Source organism: Hemitrygon akajei, chromosome 29, assembly GCF_048418815.1.
Source record: "Hemitrygon akajei chromosome 29, sHemAka1.3, whole genome shotgun sequence".
NCBI lineage: Eukaryota > Metazoa > Chordata > Chondrichthyes > Myliobatiformes > Dasyatidae > Hemitrygon > Hemitrygon akajei.
The window spans coordinates 28,922,307-28,940,490 of NC_133152.1; the positions used below are offsets into that span (position 1 = coordinate 28,922,307).

At 38.5% G+C, this 18,184-nt stretch overlaps 1 protein-coding gene across 13 annotated transcripts in view; it reads left to right on the plus strand.

Annotated features, from left to right (window-relative positions):
- The window catches only part of kcnab2a (potassium voltage-gated channel subfamily A regulatory beta subunit 2a), a 287,858-nt gene that overhangs the window by 121,176 nt on the left and 148,498 nt on the right, over positions 1-18,184 (plus strand). For 11 of the 13 annotated variants that reach the window (XM_073032037.1, XM_073032049.1, XM_073032043.1 and 8 more), the window contains 2 exons: positions 9,340-9,476; positions 17,135-17,176. In XM_073032037.1, coding sequence (XP_072888138.1) covers positions 9,400-9,476; positions 17,135-17,176 — 119 coding nt within the window. In that variant the 5' untranslated portion in view covers positions 9,340-9,399. The remainder of the gene's footprint in view (positions 1-9,339; positions 9,477-17,134; positions 17,177-18,184) is intronic. The other 2 variants (XM_073032048.1, XM_073032050.1) reach the window with 1 other exon arrangement.

Sequence of the window (18,184 nt, forward strand, 5' to 3'; positions counted from 1 at the left end):
AACTGCTGAACTCTTGGTTGATACAAATCACTCCATTCCAGTGTGTGAATCAATGGATGCATTATCCCAGTAATTTCAGTTCTGGTTGGGTATCATTACTGTATGTGGTAACACCAATGAATTACACCAAAATATGTGAAAATACTTCCAGATTAATGAGTTTATAATGCTTGAAATGTTGCATTTCCCATTTGGTTGAATTTTTTCTTGTCCTGGTATATCGAATGTGTTAAAGTTAAGGTCATTGACTTATTAATGATATAGATAAAAGGAAAAGTACATTTCAATCAGATAGGTTTGTCAAGAGTGAAAGCAGGTGAAGATTTTTCTTCCATTGAAGATGCAAAGGGACTCGGTGGTCCTAGTGCAGTATTCCATAAAGGTTATCTGGCAGGTTGGACTGGTAGTAAGGAAGGCAAATACAATGTTATCATTTATTTCAAGAGGACTGGAATATAGAATGAACGATGTAATGCTGAGGCTTTATAAGATATTGGTCAGATCATGTTTGGAGTATTGTGAGCAGATTTGGATCCCATATCTGAGAAAGGATGTGCTGGCATTGGAAAGGGTCCAGAGGAGAGTTACGAGAATGATCCCAGAAGTGAAAGGATTAATGTATGAGGAGCAATTGATGGGTCTGAGCCTGTCTTACTCAGCTTTAGAAGAATGAAGAGGGATCTCATTGAAATCTACCAGATATTGAAAGGCCATGCCGAGGATATTTCCATTAGTGGAAGAGTCTAAGACCAGAGAGCATAGCCTCAGAATAGAAGCACTTCTCTTCAGAACAGAGATGAGGAGAAGTTTCTTTTGCCAGAGGGAGATGAATCTATGGAATTCGTTGCCACAGGCAGCCGTGGAGGCCAAGCCATTGGGTATATTTAAAGCAGAGGATGATAGGCTCTTGACAAGTAAGGGTGTCAAGGCCATGGGAAGAAGGACAGAGAATTGGGTTGAAAGTGAAAATAACCCAGCCATTATTGAATGGCAGAATACATGCAATGGACCGAATGGCCTAATTCTGCTCCATGCCTTGTAGTCTAAGTGCCTTTAGCTGTCAGATGAATTTATTCACTCAGTACCTCCTGCACCTAATAAAGTGTCCATTGAGTGTACGTTCGTGGTCTTCTGCTGCTGTAGCCCATCCACTTCAAGGTTCAACATGTCGTGTGCCAGAGATGCTGTTCTGCACACCAATGTTGTAACACTTGGTTATTTGAGTTATTGTCACCTTCATGTCAGCTTGGACCAGTCTGGCTATTCTCCTCTGGCCTCTATCATTAAGAAGGCATTTTCACCGATGCTCACTGGATGTTATTTTTGTTTTTCGCTTCATTATCTGTAAACACTAGAGTTCAAAGTTCAAAGTAAATTTTATTATCACAGTACTTATTTATCACCATATGCAATCCTGAGATTAATTTTCCTGAGGTCATACTCAGCAAGCCTATAGAATAATAACTATAACAGGATCAATGAAAGATCAACCGGAGTGCAGAAGACAACAAACTGTGGAAATGCAAATATAAATAAATAAATAGCAATAAATGACAAAAACTTGGGATAATGAGATAAAGAGTCCTTAAAGTGAGTTCATTCATTGAGAAAACATCTCAATGGTCGAGCATTTAGACTGTTGTGCATGAAAACCCCAGGAGATCAGCAGTTTCTGGTCTCCACCCTGTCTGGCATCAACAATCATTCCTGGGTCAAGGTCACTTAGATCACATTTCTTCCCACATTCTGATGTTTGATCTGAACCTCTTGACCATGTCTGCATGCTCTTATGCATTGAGGTGCTGCCACATAATTGGTTGATTAGATATTTAAATCCATGAGCAGGTGTACCTAATGAAGTGGCCACTTGAATGTATATACAGTTCATTAAGAGGTTAGCCTTTAAAATTTATTTTTTATTTAATTGTTTGACTTTACACAGGATTTAAACTTGTAACTCTGTGTCAATGCCTGGTTGCCAAATCACTCTGATACTGTATTCTGTGAACAGATAGTGATGTTGAATTTGTTAGGGTGACAAATGGAATCAAAGCTGTACAGTAAATATGTACAATACTTTTGATATTTTGAATTGTAGAAATAATGGCGGCCAACTTTCATAAAGTATGTTCCCAATGAGAATGAACTTGCATTGCACTGTATCTCTAAATACAGTAAATAAATAAACCATCACTGACCTGGTATGGTAAAATGCGAAACAAAGATAATTTGCGTTTTGGGATGCTGGATAAGAGATAAATATTCCCAAAACAAAATTATTAAAATAAATTATTAAAAACAAATGAGGTATGCCAATTGCAAGACCAGAGTTCGAGGCCCAGTGTTTGGGGTCTCATCAGAAAGCCCAAAGCTTGAGGCCGGGAGTTTAGGTCCTCATCCAGGTTCCTCATTCGTCATCATCAGTGAGCCCTGAGTCAGCACCATAGATCGAAGCCTGAAGATGGATCGGAAGTCCAGATCAAAACCCAAAGATGAATCGGAAGTCCAGATTGAAGCCCAAAGATCGATCGGAAGTCCAGATTGAAGCTGAAGATCAATCGGAAGTTCAGAAGTCAAGGGCTGACGGCCAGAGCCCCACGTCTGCACACCTCTGCGAGTCATTTGGAGAAGTCAATGGCCATATAGTGTCTGCGAATCTATAATTCAGCTGGAGGCTGAAGAAGATGACCAGTCCTGGGGTTAGAGAACTGTGTATGTGCATGGGTTGTGGGCAGGATGGAGGAGTGGACTTTCAATGAAGTTTTTACAACCCCAAATGACTTTACAGTGGAACTGATGTCTTTGTCGTAAACCACAATTTGAATTGGTATGTGGGTGTGAGTAATGCATGATTTGAGCACAGTCTTCTTCTTGAGTGCATGGCCTTCAGAGTAAAGGAACATCAGTAAGGTAGGGGCAGCAATAGGTGAAATCAGTAGGAGCAACTTAGCACTGGTGTTGCTTAGAAAGTGCAATGTCACAGTTTGAAAGTGATGAAGGCCGAGGTAGGTACTGGGTTTTCTGATGTATTTCTACTTGATGAGGTTAAACGTGAAGATGAGGAATGGATCGACAGTGTGGCTGAGTGAAATGTGCATCCTCACATGCTGATAATGAATGCCTCCAGTGTCCCAAGGCAGACAGTACAGGAATGGCAATCACCAGAGAGGCTAGGAGGAACTGAAACCCCTGGGATAATCTCGTTCAATATTCAGAATTTCCCTTTTGGATAATGGTGGAGGGCAACTGTTTCTCATCAGAGTACAGTCGGCGATATGAGCATGCTACCATAAATGGCTAAGTTGCACAGGAGGGAATAAAAAAGAATGACAATAGTTGTGATAGGTGATTTAATAGTTGGGGGAGGGGTGCAGATGAGTATTACTCTGGCCATGGATGTGACTCCAAGATGTCACGCTATACCCCTATTTAACTGGCATCCAGATAATGTAGGGTCTCGATCCAAGATGTTAACCGTTTATTCCCCTGCACAGATGCTGTCTGACATGCTGAGCTCCTCCAACATTTTGTGCATGCTATCCAAAAAAGGGGTGGGAGGGGGAGCAAAGAGCCAGAAATAGTGGTTTATCATGGTACCAAATGGCATTGGTAGAAGCAGATAGATCTGCAAATAGATTTTATCGGACTGGAAAAGAGATATAAAAGCAGGACCTCAAAGATTGTAATCTGAGGACTACTGCCATAGCCATTTGAGCATACAACATAGAAGAGTACAGAATTAGACAGACTATTTAGCCCATATTGTGCCAATTTTGATGCAAATTTATAAATGACCTCTTCCTGTGTATCATCCATACCCCTCCATTTCCTTCATATTCAGGTGTCTAATGTGTGCTTGAAGTACAGTAAGAGTAGGACTGAGCAATCATTGTGTGGTTGGAGAGATGGCTTTGGATTTCTGAGAGTTTGGAGCAGGTGGGACTTTTCAGCTTTGATGTGTTACATCTCAGCAGGGCCAGGTAAAGAGGATTTCCTAGGTCTTGTGGGAAAGATTTAATCCAGGTTGCCAGGACTGGAAATCTTAAGAGTTAGGAGGAAGAGAAACAAAGGTGAATATTAGAAATGTAGTAGACAAAATACTTAGGCAGCAGAAACAAAAGCATGCAGCAGATGGAATTAGAAAAATGTTACGGTTATATTTATAACCATGATGTCTAAATGTATGCAGCATACAGGGTAAGGTGGTTCAATTAGCAGTACAAATACTACTGAAATCTAATTACCTTACAGGAATGTAGCTGCAGAGTAACCAAAGCTGAAAGCTAAATATGTCAAGGTATTCAACATGTGGTAATAAAGGAAAAAGGGGTTGGGGGTAGTATTGTTAATAACAGACAATATGAGTACATAGTTAGAAAGGACCTTGGCTCAGTAGATCAGGGTATAGAATTAGAATTAGAATTAGTCTCTGGAGCTAAGAAACAGCAAGGGGAGAGAACATTAGTGGAAGTGTTTATTAGTTTCTGATTGTTGATTGTGATGTGCAGCATGAAGTGTGGGTATGTTTTAGAATTCAGAGGGGATGACCAAGATATTGCTAAAGAAGGGGAAATCTAGAAAGTAAAACAAACATCTAGTAAGGATGGTAAAAGGATGCAATGTGTAGAAAGGATAAGACTTATTAATGCAAATGTGAGTCATTTACGGATAGGTTTTGAGGGGATATATAATGGGGAATACGAAAATGGCAGAAGAATGAATCTCTGCCCTCATGAAGGAAGATACAAAAATCTTTCATAGATGGTAGAGAACTGTGGGTCTAGTGAATAGCTTGAACAGAAGAAATAACTATCATTGTGAAATTATTGGAAAAGTTAGCAAGCCTGAACATTATTACTTTGTTATCCACTTAGCATGTCTATATCCTTTTGGAATCTTGTTTGTCTCTTTACCATTGTGCATTTTCCCACCTAGTGTTGCATCATGGCCAAAGTTGAATTTAGTCCCATTAGCCAAACCACAGTTAGAAAAAATAATGAACAGTTGGACGCCAAGCTCTAATGAATGCTGTACCTCAATAGTCATAGCCTGCTAACTCCAAAAGGGCTCACTTATGGTTTTTTTTTATCCAGCTCTCAATCTATGAAGTTTATTTGCCTCAATTTTGTGTTCTCTTACCATGTTCAGCAACCTTTTGTGTGGGACCTTATTATAAACCTTCTAGAAACCTAGATATACTGACTCTTTCACACCTTATTCTACAAGATACAAAAGAGTTCCAGTGGTTTAGTCAAACATAATTTCCCTTTTATAAATCCAGGTCAGCAAATCTCTGTGCATATTAAAGGAATTGACAGATAAGACAGGAAAAGGTGTGAGAGATAAAACATTAGCCATGACCTTGTTGAATGGCAAAAGAGACTCATGGGGCCCAATAACATAATTCTACTCCTATTTCTTATATTCATATGAACAGATATTTTTATTTTTGTTGTATTGCCAATAGAGTAAAAGGAGATGACACCAGCAAACATGCGACTAAAGGCGATGTCCTTCAGACAGTTCATGAAGCTACTTCTTTTACTTCTACTTATTTTTTCAAATAGGATTCTACTATTATTGGAACCTGTGATTTACATTTTGCTGGTATATATTTGGGCCAATTGAGCGATTGGTCCTTGGCTGTCTCTGAGGGAGTTCGGTAAGGTTTCGAATGAAGTGTGCAGCCTGGAGGCCAAGAAGCCTGGAGACGGGGCATGAGCCCATGGTCGACTCTTTCTCACTAATCTCGTGATTGAAATGAATGAGGACGTTAGCGGAAGGCAAACGGGTGTTCAGCACTGTCTGCCTGGGTGTAATCTGTCTCTCTCTCCCTTTTGCTCGCTGCTCCAAGAGGAGGGTGTCTGGATTTGATCGGTCTCTCTCTCTTGCTCTCACTCACTGCTCCTGGAGGAAACTGCCTGCATTTGATTGGTGTTTCGCTCTTGCTGAATGCTGCTTAAGTCTTGGGTCTTGGGCAAAGTTCATGTTGTGTGTGTTTCTGGTTACTCTGTTTTTATTACTGTTTTGTGTGATTTTGATCGGGGAGGACTGGCTCTGCGGCCTACAGTCAACAAACAACATAGCGCGAAATTGAAATGAACTGAACTAAACTGAACATCCCTTGACTGTTTCAATGACTGTGATTTGACGTTTTATATTCTGTGTCTTTCACTTGTTTTTTGACGTTTGCGCAATTTGTTCTTCTTTGTGCTTTGGGTGTTTGATGTTTTCTTTGAACAGGTTCCATGGTGTTTCTTTGTTTCGTGGCTGTCTGTGTAAAACCAAATCTCAGGGCTGTATACTGCGTACATACTTTGATAATAAATGTACTTTGAACTTAATTGTAATTCTCTTTGCCTCATCTTCCTCTGCAATCTGCCACATCTTCGCTTCAGTTTTCGATCTATTCATCACTCGAATGGCAATGTTGCTAATTATATTTTTGTTGTAATTAAATTTTCTTTATCTTAAAATTAATACTAATTGTTGAAACATTTCTGATTGGATGCCTTGGAGGACAAAAATTAATTGATGTTGTGTGTTAGATTAGTTTGTACAATGAAATGTCACTGTCTCTGAGTTTGGTCTGACATTTAACTATGCACATGTTAAAGTTCTGCCTAATCTCTGCAAATTTACTGTGCTGGATTTATGCCATCATCTTGTACAATACTGGAATAGTTTATTGAAATGCACGTTGTAACTAATTGCTTTGAATGGCATTGGGAATGTTGTAATTGATTTGAAACTGCGAAGTGTTGTATTGGAATGAATCTATGTTAAATGAAAATTTAACGCAGCTAATGATTTCCTCAGCTGAGGATAAGTTGTGATATGTAGATTTTGTACAGATGCATATATGCAGTGTTTCGTAACGTTTTTATTGTAAGGTCAAATTCAGAATCAGGTTTAGTATCACTGGCATATGTTGTGAAATTTGTTGTTTCATGAGTTTCAAATAACCTGTTTAGAAACCTGCAAAAAAGCACAAACAAAATTTCAATGACCTTGAGCTGTAATATTGCATCAACTCTAAAATTAGCTTAATTAATCGTTGAAAGAGGAATACATCAGGAAACTGATCAACTGACTTAGTCACATCTTATATCTTTACAAAGCTAATTTATTTTATATAAAGAAATTGTTAAAGGTGTAGTTACTCTCCAGCATGTGTGTATGAAGTAAAGAAAATGGTCAGGCATATCTCTAATGCCGTGTTTTGGTAAAATATATAGATACAATTTAGATTAAAATAAGATCAAAACAATTACCTGTTATCAATAGGAATCTTGTATAAGACCTAGTTCTTTGCATTCTGAAGATACCACATTGTAGATGAGTCTGACAGAAATTGAAATAAGTCCCAAGTAATGGACTTCAACCTGGAGATTCAACTCAAGCAGTGTGAAGCAAAAGACACAAAGTTAAAGACACTCGACAAAACATTGAACGGAGAGACAATAAAATTCACTTGATGTCAAAAAGACTTCCTTTAAAATTAAGTGAGATAAATTACAAAATATTGTTCACTAAGTGTTTTGTTTTCTTAAGACCACTTCAGTTGCACAAATTTGAAGTTTCATCAAATATGTGTGAAAGTCAATGTCTAGAAAGAACAAACCAAATAGGCAGCAACTACATTAACTTGAAGCAGTGGAATTACATATCAGTGTCTATTGTCCCTTTGCCCAGCTCTTTTTTCATTTCTGTCCCCCAATTCAGTTCCCTTTTCTCCTCTCCCTAGTCCTCAACTTCCTCCTGTCCTTATCTCTTCCTCCTCCCTTTCAGCTCCTCGTTTTTCCATCCCCATCTCAACAGAGTACAGTTCCCCACCTCCCCTCATCTGAACTTGACCTTCCTCATATGAGGTCCCATGCTTACTTCAAAGCTCAAAATAAATTTATTATCAAAGTACGTCTCCCTGAGATTCATTTTTTTCCAGGTATTCACGGTAGAACAAAGAAATACAATAGAATCAACAAGAAACTACAGAAAGACTGACGAACAACCAGCGTGCAGAAGAAGACAATCTGTGCAAAACAATAATAATAATAATAAATACCCTTACTTTTATCTGAGCCCAATACTGAGTGAACAAGCGGCAATGATCAGATTTGTAAGGTGTAGTTTCAGTCTAAAAGAGAGCAGGCAGCTAACATCTAGAGCAGGGGTTCTCAACTTTCTTTATGCCATGGATCCTTGCCATTAACCAAGGGGTTCATGGACCCCAGGTTGGGAACCCCTAATTCTAGAGAGATGTAGGCAGGGAGGGTTGTCTGAAGTTGAAACAAAGTGCGGGAAATGAGAGAAAGCGAGGAAAGGTTTTCTGAAATTTTGTTTGAGGTCAGAGAAAGAAATAATAGTGGTAATTGTTCTTTACTGTGTTTGTTTAAGACTTCAGCCTCACGTAATCTAAGCATCCTGGCAAGCGGGGTAAAATCTATATTTCTGCTGAACAAAATCCATAATTGAACAAGGATCAACTAACATCTTTCACATCACTGCAAGTGTGTCACTCAAGGTCAAATGGTAATGATGTAAATTTACCAGAATGGTATCTTGGATCCCATAGTTAAATTACAAGATTATTTTCCGCAAATCTCAGGAGCCACCTTTAAGTGAAGACAGACAGTAATGACGAAATTCACTATGGTCGTCAATGTATACTGGTAATCTTTGGAGGAAAATGTATGAAGATCAAGACCACACATCTCACAGATAGCTCATTGTCTACTGGGCATTGCTAATTCCTGTGCTCCTGTATGCTTTTGAAATATGGCTACATATAGCAGGCATCACTAAACACCTGAAAGAAACCACTGACCCTATCTCTGAACTCCTGCATATCCATGAACAATCTCTCAGCACTCCAATATTCCCAGTGCCAAGCCCATGCTGTCACTCTGTTGGCATGCTACATTGTTCACATACTGATATAAGACTCCTGTCATAAATATGGCAGGAGAGTACTACATGAACAAAGGAAAGCATTCCAGGATGTTCCCAGCTCTATGAAATAGAGCAATGTCTCACCAGTTGCTGGCCTATGTTTGCAAAGCCGAGTGCAAGCATTTAGATTGGCACTGAGAACATCAGTCCTATATCAAATGTGCATGTATGTAATGAAATGATAAATGAGAAGGTATTGCAAAATGCAGGGTTGAAGGACATGGCCAGCTGCAGAGAATATACTAATGAAGGGACCATTTGGCAAAATTTGTCCCAAATCCGTTTTTCATCTCTTACAATAGTTGTATTAATATTGTAAACTGCAATGAACAATTGTCTAGAAGGGTTGCTCATAACGCCTCTGTCTCTGGTTTTGTGTTGCTGCAGGGTCTGCGAGTGGCACTTTGAGGATAACCATCCATTCTGTTGGCTGTAGCGGCTGACCTGATGTATCCGGAATCAACCACAGACTCACCGGCTCGACTATCTCTAAGGCACACAGGCTCACCGGGTATGATTTACAGGTGAGGCACAGGCAGTGAGTGGAAAGGTTTACATCGTTCAGGCACAGGATCTCCAGATGGGATTTACAATTTAAGTACCAGCTTTCTGTTTACAAGTGGAAGAACATTCAGATGTATGCAGTGAAACTCTGATAATCCGGCTCATGCAGAGCTTTGGTTGTGCTGTTCTATTAATACCCCAGCACATTTTTAATTCACTATTTTAAAATATTACCTAGTGTTATAGTGAATACCTCAGTGAACTCGGTAAGTTTAAAGGAAGCACAGGAAATGGAACCCTGGTTAATATAAGGAGAGCATGGGAAGCAGGGCCCTGATGTGTAAGGAGAGAGCACAGGAACGGGGGCCCAGCTAGTCAGAATTGAGAACGAGAGGTGGTGTTCTGGCTGGTCAGAAGAGAGCACCAGAATGGAGACCCTGGTGGCTTAATAGCATTTATTACCTGGTGAGCCAGTTGCTGAACATCAGGATTTCTGAATGGTCAGATTTATCAGAGGTTTATTATAATACTGTTTTACTATCAGAGGAAAACATCCCAAAGTGGGTCACTGAGGCAAAAGGGGAAATAAGTATGCACTGGATTAGGAGATTTTAAGAGAGCATACCAAGAATATGGCTATCTATATTTAACCAAGTAAGGAGAAGGGTAAAGACATAAGAATTTTAGTGACTGAAGATGCAGCTGCTGTTGACTTGGTAGTAGTTGTATGTAGAAGATGAAGGGTTAAATTTCCTCCGGACAATTGATAATGTAATCTAGCCCAACCCATTTTTATACAGCACTGAAATTAGTGTTGTATGCCATCATAATATGGTGAAGTCTCAGTTTATAAAATTAAGTCTTGTGAAAGTGCTGAAGTATGTCATTTACTAAGGGAGATGACAGATCAGTTCATTTTAAGCAATAACATCAGCCTGATCTCAGTAAAGTGAAGAGTGGACTTTTGACCTTTGTTTCTCTACCCTCAGTAACTCTTGACAGGAGTTTCACCACTGGCCAAGTGCTAAAAGGAAATCATAGCCAGGAGAGGATGAGATTGAGGATCTTCATATAAACGTATTGGTGAAATTGCGGCATTGAATGTTAACATAGTTGGTTGTGATAGAGGGATTGAGTTTAGAATGGGACAGGAAGGTGGTGGAATATTTTGAATGAATTAGACTTTGATAATGTTGAGGTTGACAACAAGTGCATTAGTCAAGGCAATCCTGATGGTAAAGTGAAGTTACAAATTGTGGTTCTAACATTGTTGATTTTTCATTATTCTCATTTTAATTAATTTGTTTGCAATATGTATTATTTGATTTGATACCAGTTTGCCATCCCAATTTTTTAATTGGTTCTTTTTAATTTCTTTATTTGAGTGAAAGACTTAATGTAAGTGTGAGATTTAACCAAATGCATCTGCTGATTTCAAGAGATTTTAAAATCTGGATCTTATTTTAAATTGAAACCTGAATGCCTCAGAGGGAAGACTCACAGTTAAAGGAAGCTGACAAAGCTGAAGAAAGCAAGAGAAGCTTTCGACTAATAAGTGTTAGATTAAAAAGAACCTGAAGTTGAAATACTTGCAGTCCTGAGGAAAGAGTAATTAAAGTAGGAGTTCATTTGTTTTTCATGCACAGTGCAAGAAGGCAGTACAGTGTAATTGGTAGTAATGGAAGTCTGAATTTTAGGCAATTTCTTTCTATTAATTCCTCAAGGTTGCATTTTATATATTTGGCTTAACCTAATAATTTGTCTAAAAGAAGTTAGTAACTATTGGACCAGTAGATGGTGCACTTGATGCAGTTATGACAAATTTCTGAGATCTGATGTACTCTCCTGTAGCCCACAAGAAGCCTATTGTAATGCTTCTTATTTTGTCAAATTCAAGAATGGTTGAATGTTACTGAAAGTATTCTAAATGAGTGTTTAATTTTTGATGTGAATTATACAAATTAAGATTTAGAGTGTGTGCCTTTGAGAACACACTGAGTTTTCCCAAGCTAGAAAACCTGGATGATCCAGGAGATTCATAGTCTGCTGAGGGCTGGATATATGTTCAAGATCAACAAAGCAAAATCCTCCAAGAGGTCCAGGTACAACTTAAGGAAGGCCATGATGAGAGCGAAAAGGCAACTCCAAGTGAAGCTAGTGATAGGGGAAGATGCAGAACTGCTGAGGTGGGGTTTTTGTGCCATTACACCCTATCTATGGCAAAATGCAACAGCGTCAATGGCAATTATGCTTCACTCCCTGATGAGTTCAGTGCCTAGTATAGATATTGAAAGGGAGAATAACACTATAATTGTGTGAATCTCCACAATATCCAGTGACCCTCTGATCTATACCTCAGAGGCTAGACATCCTTCAAGAGTGTGAACCCTCACACAGCCTGTGACCTGTGCTGACCTGTGCTGAAAACCTGTGCTGACCAGCTAGGTGGAGTACTCAAAGACATCTGTAGTCTGAGGATCCTACCTACTTCAAAAAGGCAGCAATCGTTCCAGTGAGCAGGGAGAGCAGCCTCAATGAATATCACCTGGTAACACTCAAATCTACCATTATGAAATGCTTCGAGATGTTGGTTATAACTAGAATTAACTCCTGCCTGAGTAAGAACCAGGGCCTGCTGCATTTTATCTACAGCCTTAACTGGGCCACAGTGGAAATAATCTCACTGACTCTTCACTCTGCTTAGGAGCACGTAAACAACTGCAAGACGTGCACCAGACTACTGTTTGTCTATTACAGCTCAGCAATTCCCTGAACACTAATAAACAAACTTCAAAACCCAAACCTTTATACCTCCTGGAACTGAACCCTTAAAGTGCATTGAGTTAGAATGCAGAATGAAGTGTAAAAGCTACCAAGAGAGTGGAGTGAAGGTAAACGATAAAGTACAAAATCATAACAAGGTAGATGGTGAGCCCAATAGTCCACTTTATTGTACAAGAAGTCCATTCTAGATTCTGATAACAGTAGGATAGAGGCTGACGTTGAGCCTGGGGGTATGTTGTTTCAGGCTTTTGCATCTTCTATCTAGTGGTAGAGGTGAGAAGAGAGAATGTCTGGGATGGGTGGTGTCTTTGATTATACTGGCTGCTTTACTGATTCAGTGAGAAATGTAGACAGAGTCCTAGAGGGAGGGCTGGTTCCTGTAATGTTCTGAGCTGTGTCCAGAGCTCTTTGCAGTTTCTTTTGCTCACGTGAAGAGTAGTTGCCATATCAAGCTGTTGTGCATGCAGACAGAACGCTTTCTGTGGTGCATTAATAAATTGGTAAGAGTCAGTGGGGACATGTCAGTGATAATGGATCAGAGTCTGATTCTGACAAGGTGGTGCAGCAAGTAGAGCTGCTGCCTCACAGCTCCAGCCATCAGGCTGCAGCCAGATCTCCAGTGCTGCCTATTGGAGTTTGCACATTTTCTCTGTGGCTGTTTATATTTCCTCTGGGTGCTCCAGATTTCTCTTGTATTTCAAAGCATGTGAGATAGCAAATAAATTGAGCCAACTTTTTTGGTGAGTGATAGAATCTGGAGGAGTGTTGATGGGAGTGTGGGGTGAATAAAATGAGATTTGTGTAGACGTATTCATCATTCTTGGCACAGACATGATGGGCCAAAGGGCCTGCTCCTATCCTGTATGCCTCTGGTAACCATAACTTAAAAAGTAATTTGAAAATCACCAAAGTATAGATCAAAGGAACTTTTTTTATTATTAGGAACTGTTGGCTGACCTTTATATGCATATATGCATGTTAAATATGAAACTGTACCAACGTGCTTCTTCACTGAGTAGTTGGTCAAGTTTCTGATGTCTGGATTGTTAATGAAAAGTTTTTTTCACCCACATGGGATAGGACGGAGAGAGAAAAATCAAGGAAATATTAGGTTTACTTCTGCCTCTAGTGGTGGCAGTATTGCAGTGGAATAATTGATTTCAGGAAGGTGGAAACAAGGGCTGTACACTGCCATTTGCAGGTATTATATACCACATTTATGAATTCTTGCTTATGGGCGTTTAACTGAGAGGAGACTATTGTGTTTCCAGTATTGTACCTCCTAATTCTAAATTTTAATTAAACTCCAAAACATTAATTGTGTTTTCATTTTTGCTACACCACCTGCAGGAAAGTAATTACTCTCCCTTAGAAAAAAATGTACATAAAACTTGGAAAGGTATATTGAAAATAAATAATACATTTGATGTAAGAAAAAAACCTAATAATTGTTACTGCCATTAAAAATGAATTGTGTTTTGATGTTTATGTACATCATTAATAGAAATTTAAAACTGGGCCATTGTTCTTCTTGCCTTCTCAAAGGAGGATTCTACTTTACCAGATCAATAGCAAAACAATATCCACTCTTTTGTGCCTGATCTTTTTTTTTACTTTTGTTGTGCTTTGTAAATTTGCTTTTTACCTTCTCAATATGGATTACAAATTAGTGACCTTGCACTGAGTGTTTGAGCAGGCAGGGCCTGGTAGTTCAGCAACTCTGTTAAACCTTTTTGGATCACCTTCTAATACATGATCTTCAGCAACAGTGTGCTTCAGGACTAGATATGTATTGAATCGGGCATTGTGAGTGTGAATGATCTGCTCAGGTTGATTTAAAAAATCCAGTCTTTAAAGAAAATGCTGCAGTGAAAAAATCTTTTAGGAAAGATGACTTTCATTTGTTTCCCCTTGAGTGTCCATTGTTTATTTCCAGAAGCGCTAACCTTTGAAATCATTGCTACTTCCATCTAGTGCCTAGAGATTGCATCATGGTGACAGTTATATCCACCAGATGCTATGAGGTGTGGTGGATCTAAACGGATATCTGGCCAAGTGTGACTGCAGTATAATTTTATGACCAGTTTCCATTTTAAGGTTGCTGACCAATACTATTTTCCACCATGGCAACAAATCAAATCATCCTGATGGTCAAAAGTGTTAACCAAGTTTAATGTTTCCTTTAGCTGCCATTTTCTCATGGCGGTCGAATAACACATTATATGCTACATTGCAAAACTAGTTAGGACATTCATTGAAAGTAAGTGGGGCATTCTGTACTATATCTCTGCCAATAGCACTTAGGGATATCTATTTGCTTTGTGTTTCTGCTCATTTTATTCATTATAAACAACAAGCATACCCAGCAACAAGGCAGATGAAGCTAGGCAACATTTTTTTCTTTTGAAAGTGTTGCTCCCTCAGAAATTTACTTTCTTCATGATAGACCGCTTGAAGCTGAATGCAAATATAATTTCAGACTACTTGCATCACGTAGGAATTTGGAGAAACAAGAAATTAACTTATTGAATATAATGCATTTAATTGCATAACGGTACTGTCATTTTGAAATAGTTCAACTAAGCTAAAACAGTTTTCTTGATGATTTTTGTTTGCACTCAGTGCCTGAGGCTTCTCGCTTAAGTGTCCAATGGTAATCAGCCAGCATTGATGGATACCATGTCACCATGCTCATCACTGTCAGTGCCAAGATTTTGCAAGGAAGAAATCGACATGTTGAACTTCATGGTTCTGTAATGCTTGAAGCATGTTGTCAACCAGTTGCATGTAGTTTAGTGCTCTATAGTTGCCTAGAAAATTTTCAACAATATCTTTGAATGCCACCCATGCGATTTTCTCCATTTCCACTAGAAGTTCTTTGAATTGCGTGTCATTGGTGGCCTGTTAGATTTGTCAACCAACAAAAATGCCTTTCTTAATCTTGACATCAGTTATTCTGTCTCAAATATTGAAATCCTTCACAGAAAAATTTGTAGCTGGTGACAGCCAATTCCATTCTTGCAATCTTGAACCCAATAATACTGCTTTTGCCTTTGGCAGACCCAAATTTAACTTGGGTTAATCTGACCACGTCATTTAACTTGGACTGAGTTATCAGATGGGGTTTACTCGACATAGAGTTCAAAATCTTTATCAGTATCAGTGTTGTTTCCTATTCCTGGCTTGTGCATCACGGCATCTTGGTCTGCATCCTCCAGATTCCATGTCCTGTTCTTCTAAGACCTCTTCTGCCATGTAGCATTTGCGTGCCCAGGCAACATTCAAGAAGCAAAATCTTTGTTGTCCAGTGTATACTTGAGACCAATCATGTCAAAATCCTTGGCATTTTTGTAGGACTTTCTTAGGGACAGAGTTTCAGGTACAACCATCATTAGTTGTTTTTATATGCATCCCTTGAATGCGCACAGGCCTAATCTGGATGTACAACGGGACCTGGACTCACCATTTCACAACATTAGCCATAACCCTTGCCATTGTTTGGTATTTCAGTCCTAGGAGGAGGATGGAGAGATATAGTGGTGCTGGGCAGTCAACTTGTTTGAAACATAGCTAGATCACCAATGTAAGTACAATGGCTACAAGAGCAATTTGGGCGTAAGCAAATGACTCCCTGATTAGCTGCATCATGTGCATTGTCTATGAGATGTGCTGCAGGAACTCTGCAGAAAACTTTTGTAACTCCCCCAAATCCAATGCCACTACCACCAATAAACCAGAGTTGGGTATGAGAATGTCAGTACTTCCAAATTCTCCTCTATTCCCATACCATCCTACCTTGGAAAATACATGCCATTTCACCTTTGCTGGGTCAAAGTCCTGTATCTCTGTTATGGTGTCATTGGGATACCTTCACCATTGGTTGAAAAATGGGCCAGTGTCGTTTAAAGAAATAAATATGGCTGTGCTTTCCTGGGATTAAAAAAAAAGTCTTTTCTGCATTGACACATGCAATAAATTTTATTTTCCTTTATTCCATATAATTCTGTTTATTACAGAAAGAATTGAGAAATGGGGTCACTAAGCTTTTAATTTTTTTATTCTTATTGAATTGATAAAAATCTGATTTGTTCTGGGGTTTTTTCTCTGCAGGATTGTTAGGGATTAGTGTAATTTGTACATAGAAAACTACTGAAGTAGTTTCAAATGTGAATGAATTAGTCAGTTTCACTTTGAGTCAAAGTTAGTGTTTTGTTGTACACAGTATTTATTTATAGTTGTGGGATACAAAGAAAAACTTATACTTTCGAATTGTATAATTATCCACATTTTATCTGAGGACATCTTAAACTTGACTACCTTCAATGGTAATGGACATTACTCATTTAATAGTACTTCTTAACCATTCTTTAGATTCATATATAAACAGTGCACTGAGTAATAAAGGAACTTTTATCTTGTGCATACTGTCATTGAATTAATAATTTGTTTGAAAGCCAATAAGTAAATCAGTGGGATTTTCCTTGACTATTTGACTTCCACTAACCCACTCCCCACTGAATTATGGCACTTGTTGGCGATAGAGACATTCTATTTCATGTTGGAACTTAATTTGACCTTCAGAATTTATTAAGAAATTTGATTTCCTTTTTAGTCAAGTTTGAATATTTCAATGTGGTTCATTTCTCCCTCAGGAAGACTTGGTAAAAACACACCCCTTTTGTAAAATGAATGTAATAGTGCAGTTTAAAAAAATTGCTTTGTGGCAATCTACCAATAATATACTATACCTTCATTTGAAGTAAACATTTGCTTTATTTTCTTGTATAGGTGCATCAGAGGTTTAGTTTCTGTGCAATATTACTCTATGACTCTGTGAATATACTTGTTCCTTGATTTATGATATGCACTTTTTCTCTTGTCATGCTGCCTGAAGTGCCCGATACGGGAGTCCCAAACGGCAGTTGCAGTTTTACAGGTACCTGCTCCAGACAGCATGTTTCTCAATCACGTAGCTTGCTTCTATTTGTACTTAGCTGTAGCTTGCATGTGTCATATTGCTGTGTCGGTTCTCTGTAGTCTGACTAATTTGCACTTGTGCCATTATGAATGACATCATTTTTGGAGCCAAATTTCCTCTGCACTGTGCCTGGTAATATTCTTCTTCTTTCTATGTTTTGCAACAAAGTTGTATCATTGTAATCTTATGCTAAATGTGAACAAACTCCAGTATTATTTATCTTTTTAAGTTTTACATGTAAGCACTCCCATCTCCCTTAGGTTAAGAAACGTATTTTGTGGCTCAGATAGTAATGAAAATATATTGTTCTGTTCTAAGGACGTCTGAATTTGATCCCTGAGTTGTACTGTAATGTCAACGGAGTAACATTTGGAGCACTTACTCCATGGATGAGCGAGGGGAAAGTTGAGCAGAATTCCCACTCCCATTTGTTATCCAGTAATCTTACTGGAAATGCATGCGTGGGTGCTGCATTTAATTCAGTTGTGACATTCTGGGAATTAAATACTGACAGTACCATCTATAGAGAATAATGCTTACATAGAGGAAGTATTGGCAGAGAGGGAAATAAGAGAAAAGTGCTGGAAAATGTAAGCGTTTTCAATCAATAGGGTAAAAATTGCAGGCAATATTGGAAAAAATTGAGGGTTTAAGTTGGAGATGCTTTTGCACAATTATGCCTGGTGCATGCCTGTTGCATGATTTTTATGTTTGTTATGTAGCTTATCTGATAAGCATTACTTTAGTTTTATTGCCATTTTATATCATTTTGAAATATTTTTTTTATATTTTGTGTGAGACAGTACTAATCCATATTGATTGTAGAACATTGTTTTTATGGAATGGAATATAACTAACCTTTCTTGAAGAGAGATGTCAGTAATGTTTTCTGTGACCAGCAGGTCTATCTTGTCTCCCTATGACTTACTAGAATTTGCTGACACTATTAATGAATTGTGAAATCAT